The sequence below is a fragment of the Fibroporia radiculosa genome (genome assembly GCF_000313525.1).
Source record: "Fibroporia radiculosa TFFH 294 genomic supercontigs, scaffold1819, whole genome shotgun sequence".
NCBI lineage: Eukaryota > Fungi > Basidiomycota > Agaricomycetes > Polyporales > Fibroporiaceae > Fibroporia > Fibroporia radiculosa.
Window position 1 is genome coordinate 133,350 of NW_012133320.1, and position 18,594 is coordinate 151,943.

General features: G+C 50.2%; 5 protein-coding genes across 5 annotated transcripts; 2 read left to right on the top strand and 3 right to left on the bottom strand.

Moving 5' to 3' along the window:
* Window positions 1-827: 827 nt before the first annotated feature.
* Window positions 828-4,106, top strand: FIBRA_03273 (uncharacterized protein; the record flags this gene model as incomplete). The annotated part of the gene is made up of 4 exons (XM_012325118.1): window positions 828-1,445; window positions 1,546-1,940; window positions 1,988-3,090; window positions 3,145-4,106. The coding sequence occupies 4 exons, from the start codon at window positions 828-830 to the stop codon at window positions 4,104-4,106; spliced, it is 3,078 nt and encodes a 1,025-aa protein (XP_012180508.1).
* Window positions 4,107-5,125: 1,019 nt separating this feature from the next.
* On the bottom strand, window positions 5,126-7,635 carry FIBRA_03274 (uncharacterized protein; the record flags this gene model as incomplete). The annotated part of the gene is made up of 8 exons (XM_012325119.1): window positions 5,126-5,260; window positions 5,313-6,300; window positions 6,354-6,475; window positions 7,081-7,086; window positions 7,137-7,237; window positions 7,300-7,423; window positions 7,482-7,522; window positions 7,572-7,635. 8 exons carry the CDS (start codon window positions 7,633-7,635, stop codon window positions 5,126-5,128), a joined length of 1,581 nt encoding a protein of 526 aa, XP_012180509.1.
* Window positions 7,636-9,155: 1,520 nt separating this feature from the next.
* Window positions 9,156-10,673, top strand: FIBRA_03275 (uncharacterized protein; the record flags this gene model as incomplete). Its single annotated transcript, XM_012325120.1, has 8 exons — window positions 9,156-9,201; window positions 9,265-9,383; window positions 9,458-9,503; window positions 9,556-9,692; window positions 9,750-10,148; window positions 10,206-10,240; window positions 10,291-10,533; window positions 10,589-10,673. The coding sequence occupies 8 exons, from the start codon at window positions 9,156-9,158 to the stop codon at window positions 10,671-10,673; spliced, it is 1,110 nt and encodes a 369-aa protein (XP_012180510.1).
* An 89-nt stretch (window positions 10,674-10,762) lies between these two features.
* Window positions 10,763-11,498, bottom strand: FIBRA_03276 (uncharacterized protein; the record flags this gene model as incomplete). Its single annotated transcript, XM_012325121.1, has 5 exons — window positions 10,763-10,997; window positions 11,050-11,174; window positions 11,228-11,297; window positions 11,347-11,387; window positions 11,430-11,498. 5 exons carry the CDS (start codon window positions 11,496-11,498, stop codon window positions 10,763-10,765), a joined length of 540 nt encoding a protein of 179 aa, XP_012180511.1.
* A 4,633-nt stretch (window positions 11,499-16,131) lies between these two features.
* Window positions 16,132-17,535, bottom strand: FIBRA_03277 (uncharacterized protein; the record flags this gene model as incomplete). Its single annotated transcript, XM_012325122.1, has 3 exons — window positions 16,132-16,944; window positions 17,003-17,350; window positions 17,410-17,535. The coding sequence occupies 3 exons, from the start codon at window positions 17,533-17,535 to the stop codon at window positions 16,132-16,134; spliced, it is 1,287 nt and encodes a 428-aa protein (XP_012180512.1).
* Window positions 17,536-18,594: the final 1,059 nt, after the last annotated feature.

An 18,594-nucleotide genomic window follows, 5' to 3' on the forward strand; every position in this document is an offset into this window, starting at 1 on the left:
CCCATGCAATACTTATACTTCAACTCATCCGTGAAGAGGAGACCGACCTGGCAATGTATGGAATCTCCTAGCCACGAAATTCGTCGCAGATAATCCAGCAGGTGGTTGAGTAGAATCTGTCGAGGCTCGAGACTGTTGGGGCCAGACACTAACCTCAGAGTTGTCTGAGAGGCTTAGAAATAGGGCTCGCCATAAATAAGCTGGAATCACGGAAACTGTGTTCTCGTTTGCCTATCGTTTAAGATGGAGACACGAGTATCAGCTGTTCCGAAGTTACAGGGTGTGTATCAGAAGCGGCGAGACTCTCCGACATGATTTACGACTTCCTTAGCATATGTGACAAGAAGACGAATGTTATACCTCAAAGAGAAACAAACAACAAGCACCCAGGTATCCTGAAGGTTGGTTTTTGCAATACACTGGCTGTATATAGACAAGCAGGTGTTGCATCAGGATTGATGTTAGTAGCCGTCTCTGCGAGATGCATGAACAACTCCGGTCCATTTTTCTGGTAGCCGAAGCTAGGGATTCCACAATGCCGAGATGGAGAACAGAGCAGAATGGGTATGATGGACTGAGCCTTGCAGCTGCAGGAGCCGCAGCCAGCAGGGTGGTGGCGCCGGTAGCATGGAGCGGAGAATAGATCCAATGGGAGATAAACGCGCCGGTAAATTCATGCGGAGTTTTCTCGCGGTGGCTCCCCTAGGAACGCCAGTTGCCGTATACGGTAAAACGAGAGTGGTGCGATACCGGAGAGCAGCAGCAGCGCCTCGACCCTTCAAATCTGCCCCTTCCTCCAGAGCGCGTCTTGTCTCTGTTCCTCGACAATGTCCACCCCTCCGTTGTCGAGCAGTAGCTCGTCGACGAGCTCTCCGTCGCCCAGTATTGATCACTCCCAGCTCAGTGCCGATGATAGTCTTGAGCTTCTCCTCCAGACGATTTCACAGCACGCTACATCTAGTTCTGAGCCCTCCGCTCAGGAAAATGCGCCCGCGGATTGGGACCAGCTCTCAGAATGGGTGCAGAACAACGACACAAAGCTTCCAGACTTTGGCAACTTCAACTTTTCCCTTCCTATGGACCTCGACTTCGACTCGAATATGGCCATTGACCCAAATGCGTTGCACTTTGATTCCATTTTCGATACCTCTGGACTTGCACTTCCGACAAATAACTCCCTGCTAGTACCGCCTGCTAACATACCCAACGACTTCGTTTATCCCCCTGCGAACGAGATGAATTGGATGGCACAGTCGCATGTTCAGCCGGAGACGGGACGTCGATTGAGCGTTACCTCTTCCTCGTCTTCCTCGGGGGCGTCGTTCTCCCCGGTTTCGGAGCACGCGTCTGTCAGTAGCTCTCCGAGTGACAACTATGTCAGCGACCCAGCACAGGAGCTCGCACACAAGGTCCGACAGATGGCTGGTGTAACGCTCGCCGTCCCCGTAAGCGCACAAGTACAGCAAATGGCTGCAGCAGGCAAGCTGATTGCGTACTTCATGTTACTTCACTTTTTAATTTCATTACTTAGGTGGCCAAGCTAAGCTTCCAATCCCTCGTCTTCCTCGACCAGTCGTTGCTCCTGCGAGCAAGCCTCCCAGCCCCAAAAGTTCCCCTGGCCCTGAGTCGGCTTCATCCTCGTCACCTTCGTCACCTAGGATGGAGTCTCCAGGTGCCGTGCCACCTCCTGTACAATCGGTTATAGGCCGCCCAAAGACGAGCCATACAACCATTGAACGACGGTATCGGACAAACCTAAACGCTCGGATCACCGGACTCAAGCAGGCGGTCCCAGCCCTGCGAGTATTAGAGGCAAAGGCAAATGGACAAGAAAATCCCTTTAACGACATCGTGGACGCGCGAGGTTTCGTCGATGGAGTGAAAGTTGCTCGGAAGATGAGCAAAGCTAACGTGCTCGGCAAAGCTGCTGAATACATCAAGTATGTTAAATCGAGATTGCTCGTTGTGATTGCTCATTACCTCGCAGAGTGCTCAAGAAACGGGAAACGCGACTGAAGCGAGAACAGGATGGCCTCAAGTCACTTATCGCGGGTCTCGTCGGTGGACCGGCGCTTTTGAAAGAGTGGGAGCGTGAGTGGCGGGAGAGCTTCGGCGGAGAGGAGAAAGATGAAATCGAGGAGGAAGGTGCTACAGCCGTCAGCGACGAAGAGGATGGTGATGGAGAGGATAGTGATGGTGAAGATGGCGAAGACGGCCGTGCGCGCAAGAAGGCGAAGGTAGTCAAAGCAGCTAAGAAAGAGAAGGCTCCCCGCCCGCCTCCTCAACCCGCTGCAACGGCTACCGTCCCTGGGGCTATTCCAGAGAAGCGTAAGCGTGGTAGACCACGTAAAGTTCCTCTCCCCGCGGCTGCACCTGTTACCCCGCTAGCCCCCGTGATTGCAGACCCACAAGCTGTCTTCCCGATGGGCTCGCAATTGCCCATGGCCGTAGATAATGCTGCTCAACAAGCTCCTGCTCAGCAGTATCTTCTGGCAGCTTTCGCATTTTTCTCTGTTTTTAACTCGCCTCTGGCGTCTCGATCGAACGCGCACACCTCACAACATGCTCACCACGGCTCAGTCCTTACGCCCCACGGTCCCATTGCAACGGAGATGCCTTTACCTAGATACTCTTCAATCGGTGGGTTCGGCTTCCACGAGGCTGTACAGGCTGCGCACCTCCTCGTGTCGACGCTGGTGTTCTTCTATGTCCTTGTTCCATGGCTTTCCAGTGCGCTGCGACGCGCTCGTGGACTACCTGCATGGTCGTCGTATTTTATTCGTGTTCCTGTGCGCTGTGCACCAACAGTGACCTCCAATCCAGGTAAAGCCCAGGAGAACCTGAACTCAGTGAAAGCAAGGAGTCAGTATCGTTCTGCTCTGATGGACGACCTGCTCGATGTGCTGAGCCCAGCAACACGAGGCTCGCCTGACGAAGCAACGCGATTACGAAAGGCACTAGGCGTCAAAGATGGACTTGTCGGACTGATGCAAGGCGTCATCAAGGCTGGCAGAGTCGATCGTGGCATTGAGCTGAACCAGCTGGAACAGAGGGCATGGGTGAGATTGGGCGAACTGATTGCATTTAACGGTGAGCTATTCCCAGGACCTTCGAGGTCTTTGTGTGCTCACACATAGTATACAGACAAAGTTGGAAAGACCACACGTCTGCAGACCTACTGGTGCATGTCGTGGCACATCTCGACGTTCGCCGCCTCCACGACAGACCTCTCTACGCTAGCCCTTATAATGCGCCCCGTGTCGTCTTCGAAGGCTGCCGCTTTATGGGATGCTGCTCGCGGGCGAGAGTTCCTCCGCCCTCATGAGAAGATTGTACTTGCTAATATGAGCGTCGATGATGCTGCGGAATGGCTCGCAAAGTGGCAGCAATGGCACAAGATTGAGCGCAAGAGCCGATGCGCCGCATGCGAGAAACGTACCCCGCTCGGTGTCCTCGCCGCGATTCTCATCCGCGCGCGACTCCGCAAGCACGCTGCTGCGCTCTTTGTTCGCACAGTCGTCCGTGATGCAGTTCTCCCCGCAGTTGCGGGAGTGTGCGCGGATGATGAAGAGCGTTATGTGTATGACGCAGAGAAGGATTTCAAAGAGGAACAGGAACGCACGGAAACCGTCCAAGCAGGCAAATCGATTGGTGGCCGAACAGCAATTCTCGCAATGCTGCTCGAGCGCATCTGGGACACTGGCTTCTGCACACACGAAGATGTCCTTCCAGTTCCTCACCGAGATAGCTCAGATGAGGGCGTGGATTGCGAGAACGCGCATGACCTTGCTAGCACGGACGAGGCTGAAATTCGTTCCTTGCTCAGTGCGACGCTCATTTACCGCCGCATATTCCCATCCTCATTCCCCTCTTGCTCTACCTCTGTATCGTTCATCCTTTCGCCGCCGCCGTCGCCATCGCAGCGGAATGTCGCCCTACACATGGCGCTCCGGACTGCCTTGGGCTCGCCAGCGTTCGAGTTCGGCAGTGGCGGACGTCTCGACGACGAAGAGCTCTCTGACGCATTGGAGGACGCGCGTGACCGTGTCAACGATATGCTCGTCGAGCTGGAAAAGTCGTGCCGCAGAGCGCCTTTAAGGCGTTAGAGCTATCGGTGTAGTATGTCATAGGATGTTCCCATGTCTTGCTTTGCTTCCTATAGACCATTTCGTTCTTCGTAAATTTATTAGGGCTGATTTCTGATTATGGTACCACCCAGCAGGAGCTCGCAATGCGCCTTTGCTTACATACACATGTATAACCTACGATACATTGTCGATCTTGGAAAAATAGACCGTGTATATGAACTCGTCGATTAATGGAAGAATTTTTCAAATGGATGACCGTATATACACTCGAAACATTCTACATGGATTGTAAGATGATCAAGCTGACCAACCTGCTTACTTTGCGTGCCGGAAAGCTCGTGGAGGTCGACGAAGCCGTATGTGGCAAGGCTCAGCCAGTTACGGCGTGGCCATGACCGGCTAAAAGAAGTCGAATTGAAACGAAAACACAGACAGACCGTGAAAAACCTTCCCTTTTAACCTCACAGACTGCTCATTCCGATACAAACCCGATATAACTTTATAAAACTAGTGCTACGAGGCCAGATATTGAAGGCATCATCCTTCCGGCTCTTGTTTGGGTTGCTGGCATTCTGTCATATGTTTCCTCGGCAAACTGCCGATCTACAAGCCAGCGAGTGTCCAAATCAACGATTCCCGATATTACAATGGATACTGTAATCGTGAAATATGTCAGCAAAACCTGACGATTCAAGTTCGTGCCGGCTCCCGCGACCAGAAGGGAGTCCAACTGGCAACAAAAAGATGATGTTTATATCTCTTCACGTATTCCTCGCCCCGTTCCAATCCCGGGATGGTTAGTAGCAATCGAGTCCCGTCAGGAAGACTTTGCACAACTAGCAAACTGACAGATCTTTCGAGCGCGGAGTCAGAGCTCACTACAACCCACTTGTGATCGCCCGAGCTCAATAGCAGATGGTTTGGATACATTTGATTTAGTAACCTGTGTCAACGCCTCACTCAAGGCATCGTTATACCGAGAGAAATACATCGAATGTATATAGATACCAAATGATACATTGTGCGCCGAACACACATTATACAACTTCCACGAAATTAGCAGGGAATACACCTTCGCGCCCATCTACCTTGCCCTTCCACCAGGTATTAATATCATTACTCTTCTCCGTGACGGTAATAACTTGCCCCTTCGTGAATGACAGGTCGCCAGACTTAGATCTCAATCAGTTTATCACTCTCAAAATATGACACAAATATGCTCACCTGAACGGCGTTGAAATTATACAACGCAATAGCACGCGCAACGCCTTCATGCGGCCTCAACGGCTTCGTCAGCTCCGCCTTTGGTACGATCTTCGGCGGGGGCGGGGTCTTACTGAGTTTGACGGGCGGACGGCCCCCATAGTCCAACGTATCGAGGTCGTCCCTCGACTCGAACGGATCACCATCTGATGGAGGCGCATACGCACTATAAGCGCGACGGTTACTCGCTACGTCTGATCCCGTGAGATTGGATCGCGCAGAGTCGAAGGGAGGTAACGAATTGAACGGCGAGCCAACTTGAAAATCCTCATCATCGAATGTCCTCGCATTTGGATTCGACACACTGAGCCGCTTATGTCGCCGTAACTCCTCATCCGTCGCGAAGTCAGACTCGAATTTCGTGTCGAAGTACTCTGTAGTGGGGTTCGGCTTGCGCAAGGAGCGCGAGGACGGGCGATCCTCCCACGCGCGCCGTGATGATATTGTAGACGAAGGTGAGTCCGTCTCTGCCATGTCCATGGGAACCGGTGCGCGAGCTGGGTCATGAAACTCGGATGCAAACTGTGATGCGGAGCTTTTGCGGCGGCCCCAGCTCGTCGGCGAGAATGACAGACTGCCTGAGCGCGACTTGGTCTTCTTCATGTTAGGCCTTGTTTCCGAGGCACTGCCATAGAGCTCATCTTCAGCATAACTCGACGAAGGACCCAGCTCGTCGCGGGGACTTTCAACTCCGTCAAACATGTAATTGCTGTCGTGACGCGCCCGAAGCTCCTGCACCCACCCTCTACTACCGGGCATACCGGTGCACGCCTCTAACGTCCTGATCAATGGCTGAGCCCACTCGGGCGGTGGAACCGCGCCACTCAACAGAGTCTTTACCGAGATATCGTTACGATAAGCTTGTGCATTGGCGTCTTGACGTTCAACAATCACCGAGCCCTCTATGGATACGCCACCAAAGAGTCCCCTGGTTTTTGAATAGCTATACCTGTAGAGGAGGTTAACGAAGACCTTCCGAGGTAAAGTGGGGGACATGCACACATTGCTGCCATCTTCCCTTTGGTGTTCAACGAGCCACTAGCCTCTCCATTCCTGCCGAGCGGCCCGACAGCAATGCTCAAATTGCCTCCGAGGGTGAGGGAGCCTGCAGACATGAAAGACCTCTAATCAAGAATTGTCAGTGAACAATACAGAGGTAGTGTGGTATACAGTCAGGGAATTGCAGATGGAAAAACTGTATGTTCCCCCACACGAAGGCTTCGGAATGCCCGATCCCCAGCGCGCGCTTCTTCAGGATACCGATCTCAACCACATGCTTAAGGTGGTCGCGACAACATCCAGTCAGAGATCGCCCTCATTGGCATCGAGGGTATGGCGCAAACACTTCTCACGCTCATCACCGTCCATATACGACGTAATAAGCGGAAAAACTCAAGACCATTTTCCCAGCATTGACTGGATAGAAGTGGTCCCATCGGGTCTCCACCAATCACTAAATGGTGGGAATCAACTGGGGGAGCCGTCCGGGATTTGGGTACGAGATCGCCACCTACGTGTGACCTTCTTCGAAACGGTAGCAATTATAGATCGAGCCTCAAAACAGTGCCAAGCCTTTGCGCAGCAGTGGCCAGAGTCTTGCCGATATCGAGGCAACACAAGGTGCGCTTTCCTCGCTGCTACCCATATCCCAAGTGGTGGGGAGAATCACCACAGCGTGAAAGGGAAGCGAAGGGGGGAGGATGGAGCCATAGTACGGAAATTGACTTACCACGGCCTAAGGCATGGTCAACCTCTGACACCGGTCTCAGATCTGGGATAGCTCACCGAACGTGAATTGAGGACAACCAAGAAATCCGTCATCTCGGCGCCAGCTTGACCGCCTACTCCAACACCTGCCGTTCCAATCGCACTCGGGGCAGACCATGCTACAGCCAGGTCGCTTTTATTACATATCCTTGCAAAAGAGGTCATCATTCACATCACTTACTTCCGTCGTCAAGCCTAGCAATGACTATTCCAGTGCCTGCGCGGGCGGAAAAGAGAAATCCAGCCTTGATGATGGTGAAGATGGCAAATCCCTTTGCATTTTGCAGTACACTGCGTGGGATGACCTGTATGTAGAGTAAGCATCAGCATTTGAACAGAATATCGGATCGGATAGATACGCACGCCGTCGAGCCCGTTGTTGCCACTATCCACAAATGACTTGACTGCGGAGACTTTAAGGCATGGTGGATGGTCATGAAATGGAAAACGCACATATCTTTGCTGCTTTGTCGCATTCTTTAGGGAGAGGCTGAGGAAGTGGCGTATTGAGCTTCATGATAGTTTGAAAGAAAGAAGCGATGGGTTGGAACTTACTTATGGTCGGAACTGTATGCCCGTCCTACTACCCGCATGTGATCCTGTGCGAGGTGGCGGAGGTAGCAGTTACGTCAGCCAGACCTCCTCCTAATTCTGATCAGTCGCACCAGACTTGGACCAGCCTCTTATTGAGGCTCCGATCAAAATCTGACAACTACAGAAACAGCTCAGCCAATCGGAGCCCAAATCTCTGCCACAGGCAGAGGAAAACCGTTCGGACTGACGCCTCGTATCCTTGCGCCAGCACCTTATCACCCCTGTACACGATGTCCTACTGGAAAGGGGCCATTTGTTTTCTGGCGCAGAACACACCGGACAGCTCCGCCTTCGCTAGCAGCTCTAGGTTTGCTCATGCAAATACGATGATGGACTTCTAGATAGTAGTGAGAGCTACATTCATAATTTTGGTGTGTGGAGGCTATGTGCGTAGAACGACAACTTGCAATGCAATGCTTTCGTACTTTGAATTTTCTGCGTATACCTGTGAATCGAGGGGTGCTACGTGCTCCAACGTGTGACCTGAATCAAATGTCGGTATGTTTCTGCATATCATGGAACTGCATTATTGACTCGGAAGCGGGGAGAGATTGCTCATGTTAGAATACAGGTTTAGTGTGACCAAGAGTATCCTCAGTTGTCTGGAGGGAAACGTTTCCGATCTTGCTTTTCATAGCTATGGCAGGAGAATTGCATCGCACAGGTTGGATGTCTGCACATGCTTGATCGAGTGTAGGCCAGCTAGTGGGCATGTAATTCCCTTTGCAGTTAGTGTTTACTACAAGGTTCGTGCATTGTGCTCAATTCAAATAGTAATTTATATTCTAATTCTGGACATCCTTTATTTGTCAGGACATCGCTATCCATTGAGATGGTCTGCACCGTCTGCTTGGTACTGGCGCAGCGTCCATTAATCAGAATCGACCCGTAGTCCAACTATCGAAGAGCGCAGTTACCTGCGGGGTACCCTTGCACCGTCCACACCGTGAGATACCATAAAACCCTTCAATAAATCGATAATTGTGGCCGTGCCCGTTCGTTGAATCTATTACATTGTTGCCGTATGTATTTGCCATCCGTTCCTGTTCTATCTCCTAATGGTAGCCTTCGAGAATGGGATCGATGATATCCAATCCGGCGGCTATTTGTCTACGAGATGCCGCTTTCTGACTGCCCTGGCATCGTGGCATATTCGCGGGCCAAGCTACGGCAAAACAACCCCCTTCTCCCGCCGCAACAGGCAGCCAGTTTGCAGAAAGCAGGTTGCCAGCGCTAGTCCGGCCGCCATGACTCCGCTGGGATAAAGGAGAGCTCGCACATATATACTTATTAAACAACACCAGATGTTGGTGAGTGTGCACTTATAAGGTTTGGTTGTATGTCCGTAATCAAGTTGTCACATAGATATATATACACTATCAAGATATCGTTCTCAGAGAAAGCGGGATCAAATGATAAGTATCACCTTCGCGGCCGACCACCATGTCGACACCTGAACCCACTAAGAGCGTCGTCATCCTGGGCGCTGGTGCGTTATCGATTATTCTAGGCTGTAAGTCAACCCTGCTCACGGACCTACATCAATCACTAGGTGTCATCGGCCTAACCACTGCGGTGTCCATACAAGAGAAAGGCGGATATAGCGTCACCGTCATTGCAGAGACGTTTCCCAGCGATCCAAAGAGTGTCAAGTACACTAGTCTTTGGGCGGTGAGTGAACATCGAAAATCTTTCTGTTCTTCAATTTCGATCGAACGCGTCGCTCAACGGATTGCGCGTGCCAGGGCGCGTACCATGTCATCTATAGAGAAAATGATGAAAGAGAACGGAGTATGTGGTACTGATTTATATGTGACTGCGAAGACCGCTAACAAGTCCAAAGAAATTCAAGAAGATACATTTAAAGTTATGTGGAATCTATCCGAACCCGACGGAGAGGCAGAACACTGCTTTCGCCGCGTCACTACCCTCGAGTATTATACGGACCTTGTGGATATGCATGCGGAGTGGATGCCAGATGTATGTGTTTCTATGGACTTTTTTCAAGCTCGCTGATGGAACAACACATCTCTGCAGTTCACAATGATCCCAGAGGAATCGCTCGCCCCGAACACACTAATGGGCTATTCATTCACAACATACGTCATTGATCCCCCACTCTACTTGAATTATCTGCTGTCGCGCTTTCTCGCTCGCGGTGGTACCATAGTACGAGGCGTGGTACAGCATATCAACCAAGTATTAGAGGGCGGTGCGGGAATTTTTTCCGGCAAGCACTCTTCGTCGCCTATAGATGCCTTGGTGGTGTGCACTGGCCTTGGCACCCGGGTCCTCGGTGGCGTGGAAGACAAGGATATGTACCCGAGCAGAGGCCAGACTGTTCTAGTTCGTGCTCCTTGGATTACAAAGGCGATGAGAGCCAGCAATCTGGTTGGTACATCGTGGACGTATATAATCCCACGGCGTAATGGAAACGTATGTTTCATTCCTGCTGTATTTCCAGACGGTTCAAATTTTCACTGCGTCCAATAGGTAGCCCTAGGCGGCACGAAAGTCCCGAATGATTGGTATATGATACAATGAATATGTTGGGCATCTTTCATCTAATTCTTTTCAGGTACCCTGTAGCGCGACCCGAGACTACTGAAGAGATCCTCCAGCGTTGTTTGGCTCTTTGCCCTGAGCTTGCGCCACCAGAGGTCCGCGCTCAGCGAACCCCCACCGTCGAGGACATTCGTCCACTTATACTTGATATAGGCTGTGGTTTTCGACCAAGTAGAGCTGGTGGGATCAGACTCGAAACTGAGTGGGTGGACATACCGAAAAATGATAGGAAGATACCAGTGATGTTCAACTACGGGTACGTTGATATAGACCAATGAATACCTTTGAGTTCGACTCAAAGAACATTTTAGACATGCTGGAAGCGGGTATGAATCGTCTTGGGGTTCAGCCGCAATCGTGCTAGATTTCTTGGAAGAAGCACTTGTTATCAACTAGTTAGAATTCGCGGGTTGGTGTAAATATCGGTTTAAATGACATAGTCATTGATCTTTTGTGCTATCTATGAGGAACGATGACAAACAGCTCTAGGTAGATATTAATGTCGCAGCGGGGACTTCGGCGAACCACCATTTTCTCAAACGGCCATCAGGTCCGAAATCGACACGTCCAGCAAAGGGACGCTTGGATAGCATGAGCGGAAACCACATAGGATCCTCTTCCCACATCTGACCAAACGGAATGGGCTGTAAGTCCGAGGTAGTATTGGAGGGTTCTGCGTCTGCATCAATGGAGAACCATTGGGGACGCATCTCATCAGTTCTAACGCCGTGCATCAGTCAAAGATGACTTCTTTAATAGTGAAGAAGGTCACTCCATAATGCTTCCCGAATATTCATCGGCATAAAATACTTCGATATGAGCTGCTTCTTTGGTGTCCGCATTCTTGAAAAAGATCGTCCCCCGGTGCTCGAGAGGTGCTGTGATGCCAGCCTCTTCCTAACATCGCGAGAAGTTAGATGGACCACTTTGGAAGCGTTTGGGACATTCACCTCTAGTTCACGACATGCGGCTTGAAGAAATGTCTCTCCGGAATCTACTTTCCCTCCAAACCCGTTCCAACTTTAGGCAACGTTAAGGTCGAGGTACATCCCATAAATGAGTCACTCACAGGCCCCGCCCAAAACCTCTCTTCTTATACCCCAACAAAATCTAGAATAAAGAATAAAAATTTTAACGAGAAGAATGGCGAACCTGTACGAAGACTGCTACGCTAAGACACGGACGTGCATCATACCTTTCCTTTGCTTGTAATGTAGGCATTTGTATAAAGCCTGACACTGTCATAATCGTACCATGCGGACGACCCGCCTTTGCATACCTCCGTGACCGTATGGTCAATTCGCAGGCCGGGCGGAATTTTCGTCATACAACTTGAGTCTAGAGAGCTTTCCGAAGCCTGCAAGTATCGGATCTTTGCTAGCTGGCAATGGATCACCGGTAAAGCCTGAGGCGGTGACACCGACCCGAGCTTGACGCGTTCAATAGCAACATGTGACCGCGCTTCCCATGGGAACTTTAAGTTTCAGAGTTCACGCCAAGTTCACGCTGTTTGGTGTTCTTCTAAGGTTAGCCTACGCGTCATCCATGAATCCACGTTGAACAGCCATACCACTGTTTGCTGGTAACTTCAGCACTCATTCAAAGATGTGCGCATACTTCCTAATGTCTGGTTTCCATTCCATCAGCAAGACTTAAGTCAAAGACTTCTGACGGACGGCTGGCTCTCGGGATCCTTTTTGGTCCCTTCATGACATTCTCTAAGGACGTCGAATTTGGGGTTTCGGAAGTATGGAAAACTAGGTGATTTTCCTCTGGACATATATAAGCGCATCTTGGCCCGTCACTGGCAATACACTCGTACTCTCAAGTCCTGCGGCCTCATATTTTATGTATAGGTGCCGACTACAAGAAAATACTTGTTTCATTCTATGCGGATGCATAACGTCAGTAACTGTTCCTGTCTCAGCAATCTATACCAGGCATCGTCGAGTTCGTTGTCCACAGGCGCGTGGGGATCTTTTCATCACTTAAACAAAGTAGAAAGACAAGATGATCCGTGGCAACATGAATGGCTCCCGGGCCTGATATTCCTGAAATGCTTGAACAAAATCTTGCCGTGGGCCACCTCGACAGAGGAAGTGAGATCTATCTTCTAAGCCTTCATACCCCTACTTGACGTACTCTATCTCATTCTCTTCAGTCTGTTCAGTTTACCTACCGAAGATATAGAGATGAGAGTGAATATACAATAATCAGCCGCCACGTGTACCCTTCTGACGTTGATCTCAGTAGGACCAACTGATCTGGACCTTTCTTAAAGCAAGGACGTAGTGTCTCTCCAGTTGACACATGTAGAAGATGACATTCGCAAACTGCTTGCATCTTGTCTACCTTGGAGTCCACGTACTTATCCGAGCTGGTGCCCGGCTTCCAAATGAAAGGCCGTACGCAAATCCCTGGTTCGGAAGTCGTCGACTGGATATCCGTGTATTAAGTACTAGAGTCTTTCGCACGTAGGCTTCCCAGCCTCGTCATTATGTTCTGACTTCAAGTGATTCATGACGCCCCACATATCATCGATTTTATCCTCCAAATTACTTGCCACCTGCCAAAGACAACTGAAGTTCGTGCATATCTATTGCGATTAGACTTCACATTTGATGATTCGACAATCAATGATTTTGCCAATTAACGCACAAGTGTCTAGGTGTCTTGCACCTGGTAAGGTGACTTGCATATATGACGATTTTAACTGAAATGGTGTGATGAACAGGTTGACGTTACCTGAAACTTCACAAAGCTTATTGCTATCCTGTTGTCGTATTGCTGTTGTTATAATCTTTGTTGATATCGAATTTATAGGCCTGCAGTCGCGATGGCAGTTTCACAGCACACTGATGCACTGATCGTGATTGTCGAGCTGGGCAATATGCAAGTATGCCGACCGTCACTTGGACATGCTTTTGTCGGAATTAGACTCACGCGTCTCGAAGCTGAGGCTATCGACTCGCCGAGCCTTCGACCCTTCAATGGTCTTCATGTCATTATTTTACTCACCTAGTCCCGAGCAGTGATCTTGAGCAGTGAGGCCTGGACAGCGATTGGAATGGGAACGTCACGGGCCCTGGACGCCGGTCATCTGATCGCGTTTACTCCTTCGTCCCGGACTCCTCTGTACTGTGTTCTTCGCAACGCCGTCAAAGCAAACATTTCAATTTTCGCTTATTGTGCTTACCATGGGAATAAAAAAGGTAAAACATGTTCGTACTTGTGAGACTGGGGCAAAGAAAGTAACTGCTAGTGTGATTTTAGGGGCCCATCGAAATAAGGGATTATTGACGACGCATTGACAATCATGAAATCGCTCACAAACGGATGGGCTTCTGGCACCTCTTTCTTTTGTGGAACACTTTGCTCAGCCTGTCCTAGCTCTCGCCGCCATGTGTCTTTGGATTCAAGTTATACGATGGGCCTATTGCCCTTGGAGTTGTACCAATTGGTCCTGGATTACATCTGGAACGATCCTCAAACACTCAAAGCATGTAGCCTTACTTGTCATGTGTGGCTCGGAATCACACGGCCATATCTGTTCAGTACCGTGATACTGCGTAAAAGGAAAGATTGTAAACGTCTCCATAAACTCATCAAGGTTTCGTCAAAGGCCTTGTCCACAAGTGCCGTGGATTGTTTCCGCCATTTGGTGTTATCTGAGACGCTCTTTGGCAGAAATTGGCACAATTCATGGTTACCCAAGTTGTTGAAGGGATTGAGCAACGTCACGCACTTGACCATCACTTATTTATGGTGGACGATACTGAAAAAGCCAGCTCAACGCGCTTTGCTTGACTTCGTTCCTCAGCTAGAGATTCTCTGCATCGAGCCCCTAGGGATTATCAATCTTGATGCCATCCCTGCCATATTCTCCGCATGTCCAAACCTGTCCGTCCTTCAAGTTGCTGACGCAAGCCGTATATCGAAGCCCTCCTTTACAAGGCGATCAGGAAGCCAAGCGTGCCTTTTGGAACTGTTCATGAATGCGCAGTGTCACCATGCCGAAGCGATGTTTGTGCGACGGCTCTTTCAGTCGCCGATCAAGCTATCATTGCAACGAGTAACTTGGATGCAGTGTGTATCTCGGTGCGGCCGGCATTCGACTCATTGGAACTGCGCTACTCTCCATTCGATACTCGGCCTGTCAGTGGCGACACTGGAACATCTCAAATTTGTGTACCAGGTATGTGGGGACGATGGTGAGCATTTTGCGTGTCTGAACTTTCGTCTCCCGTCTACAACGCTTTTCCAGAAGGGCCAACCGATTTGGTGCTTTCTCAAAATGAAGCCATCGTATCACTTCACCTGACACACATACAGAGCGGCCACCTTCAGCCAACCTGTGCATGGATGGCAGCGGTTCTCTCCACCGTGCGCTCACCGATTATGCGAGAATTGGTCCTTGAGTACCAGACGGGAAATTGCAGCCAGACTTCAAGTATAGACCTATTTGAGTGGTCTATCATCGACAGAGTGCTGGAATCTCTGGCCCATGGCCTCCCGGGCCTCGTTGTCAAGGTCAAGTTCAAAATATCTGGGACCAAAGGCACTGTTGTGGACATCGTGCGCAAAATCGGTCGTCAAATGCAGTATGTCACTGTAGTGCGGGGGCAGTTCTTGAAATTCGATGTGACATATGAGGATCCGCCAAAACGACTGATCCTGTCATGGAATGCCGACTACCACAGCGGTGAGCTTTGCTGTTGCGTGGTCTTGAGGAGATTCATGACTGTTGTATGCGTGTCTCACAGGTCGATACACTTGAGTTTGAGTATTTTGTTATTGTCACTGCATTGTCCACTCCAACTTGTAACCACAATTGAAACGTCACGATTCTCTCCACTTTACCCTCGGCCATAGATCCCCTACTTTGTTAGTGCATTCGGGTCGCTCAGAATCAATCGCACCTCTAGGTAAGGTGGTATTTGACGACCGACATCATCTACTAAAATTCTTATACCAACATTACACAGCGAATGCACACATCCTCTATTGAGGTGCTCGAGGAAATGACTAGGTCGATACATCACTAGCACTGACATGCGCTGCTTTGCATACTATCCCTTTTTTCATGTGGCTTCCAAATTCACCTCCTCACATTTCCGCCATTTTGAAAACTATAATGATAGTCTCATCTCTGCTCAACGGTCGGCATGTTGCAATTGTAGCTGACACATGTTCTGCGGCTTCCGCCAAATGATGGCACAGATATTGTGAACGATGACGCTGAAGTTTCAAGTCATGAAGAATCTAGACGAGATGAAATGAAAGGTTGGTAGTTTGTACTCCCATCGACATTGTCGAAGATATGGTTACGCCTCAGACAGTGCAAAAGCTAGTAACATTGGAGGGTACAGATCAATATTTGTACAGATCTGGATATCCAGGCCAATATTAATCTATGCGAACGACAATCTGTTAGTACTGCCGTGGGTCTGCCAATGGATAAGATGGTATATTTCTGTGTCGATCTGGTGTAGGATACTCCGAAGGCAGTTGCAATTGTAATTCGTAACGAACTCGCCTGGCACTACGAACTCGCCCATTGGGGCGGGATACAGATAGTGCCTTGGCTTTCTTTCGCTTGCGTTTTTTTTTGGTTAGAGTTGTACAATAATCGGATAGGTCGAAGGAACTTATAATCCTGCTCTGAGTGAATGTACCCCCGTGTCGGCCCAGAATACGTGAAATATTATTTCACAATGCTAACATAATGTCTGCATTAAAATTACAACTGGCGTAACAGAGAACGCCATAGCAAGGAGCAAATTTATATCGATATCTTTCTGTGCGACTGACAAGAATCAAGCCAAGTAGAAACCGCGCTCCAGCCGACGCAGGATCACAGTTGCGAATTTGCTGCTGTCATCCCACCGCCTCCCTCCGTCTTCCCATCAGCCTTTCCTACTTCTTCCGGTTGCTCTTGAGAGCTTTCCCTTCGCACCCGTCCACGCGGTAAGAGCGATCCCGTCTCCGCCACCCGGGCACCTCGCTCGACGCTTGCTCGTCGGCTCTCGCTTTGGCCTCTGCTTGAACTAAGCAGGTTGCCCGTCTCTGCCACCCGTCTCTCAAAGCTACCTCTGCGATGGAACGAGTTACCTCGGCTGCTATATGACTCCGCTGGGGACACGGCCGCGTCGTTATTGTGCGAGAGGGACATGGGGTGGGAGAGGGAGACATAGTAGGATGCGGAAGGCGAGCCAAACGACGAAGAGAGAGAAGGGGGAGGAACGGAAGGATATGAGAGCGTGGTTGCGGCACCGGGATAGGGCGCGGGTGGATTTGAAGTCAGCGATGCAGAGGACGGCGGGGTGGTGATGGCCGTCGTTGCGCTAGCGTAGCTAGTGGGGAGAGGTGATGCGGAAGTCGGGGAGAAGGGAAATGGCGAAGATGAAGAAGACGAGGGAGAATGCGACAGGGGCATCGTCACTTCGGATATATTGTTCGCAGGACGGTGAATTTGCGAGGGTGGGCGTGGGATGGGTACTCCATGAATAGGGACCCCATGGTTAGAGCGGGAATTGTGAGACTGCAGTGGACTTGGGCTGATCAATACTGAAGTAGAAGGCGACGAAGTATTTGAACTCGAGCGGCGGTGAGTAGGCTGTGAGTACGGGTCTGGTAGACCTATTAGATTGTCTACTGGCAAGCCGAGCTGCGCATGGTGTCAATAACACGGAGCGAGAACGGTTGTAGTAGCTGATTACACTCACTCGCCGTCGATGTTCAATAAGTTCCTCGCGGTAGATCTCGTTTAGTCTGGTAATGCGGATATAATCCCGCTCTGTATCCACGAGCCTATTCCTCAGCTGCTCGTTCTCTCTGCGCATGGCGTCCAGCATCAGCTCCGGGCTTGGGTCCGCTGGGGTCTTGTATCCCAAGAATGTGTGCATCCCCAGCCGGGTGTCGACAGGCGAGCCGCTGCCGCTGCCATGGCCGTTCAGTTGAGCTTGCTGCTGCTGCGCCAATCGCAGTGCAGATATCTCTCGCGACAGCCGATTCACATGGTTTTCGGATTCAGCCTCAAGTGTATTCTCGAGTGAAATTTTCTCCTCACGGAGCTACGGAATTTAGATTCGTGAGTGACCACTCCTGCCGAGCCACGGTGACATATACGCACTCGCTCGAGTTTGCGGTAGAGTAAATTAATAATGCGTTCTTCCTCTGCCTCGTATTGGTTTATGAGGTCCTCCCTACTGCTGGAACTGGTCGAGGGGTAGCGATGGATAGGGGGAGAAACGGACATGGTTGACTCGAGGTTGAAGCGCCTTAGCGCCACCCCCGCATGGATTTTGTATGCGCGGGTGTCGTTCGACCGCAACAACAGCGAACAGCCTAGCTTTCTTCCAAACTCGACTTGGTTGGTGTTCTCGACCTGTGGTCATCATTGCGCTGAATACTGTGCCCCCCTATCTGCTTTACTTCTATCTACCGCATTCGGTTCTGGGGAGTCGGTGGGAGGAAATACAGCCGTCTGACACAGATGGATTTTCGGCTTCGATGATGGTCAGAAATTGAAGATTCATCCAGGGGCCAGGTGTCCATCTATTCTGACGGTTGGCCCAGATACACGTAGAGAGGTGCCACCACTCCTGGTCGTCACAAATCCTGACTATTCTGACACTATCCCCCGTGGTCTTTCGCAGTCTATATTCGAATCCTGTGCGACACCGCATTGCGAGAATACGGATTTGAAATCGAAGGTTCGTCAGCATGTCAGTTCTATCTCGTGTTGATATTCTACATTGTTGGTATGGTTTCACTCGCGATGTCGCTGGTATGATGCTCAACTCCGTTCCTGGTATCCGCCATCCTGTGAGGATGGAACTCATTTTCTGCATGATGCAACGGGCACTGTATGTAGGGATCGCCTGGACGGGTGGAACTGGCGATGGGTGGTGCGGTTCATCATTTCTGAGGTTTCAGATCTTGCAGAAGACCTCACCTGTCATACCATTATTGACAAGATCTTTATGGGATTATGCGCATGATTGTGCTGCGTGCTTCATCGAGCTTATTTGATGAAGTAAATAATCATGATAACTCGAGCTCATTTGCTGTCAATTTGCTACTGTCTCACTATTCTCGGATTGACGCATCGATCTCAAAAATGTAAAAGAAATAAAATGAGGGCTCTATTTTGATCGCTATACTCGCCTCCTAATTTTCCGCTACAAAAAAGTTGGGTGTATGGTATACATGATATGGTATGGTACGGGAAGGGCGTTTTGAAGTGAAATTGACATACATCTTGCGCTAGGGATGCCGCAGGTGAATCGAAAGGAAAGGCAGAGCATCATACGGT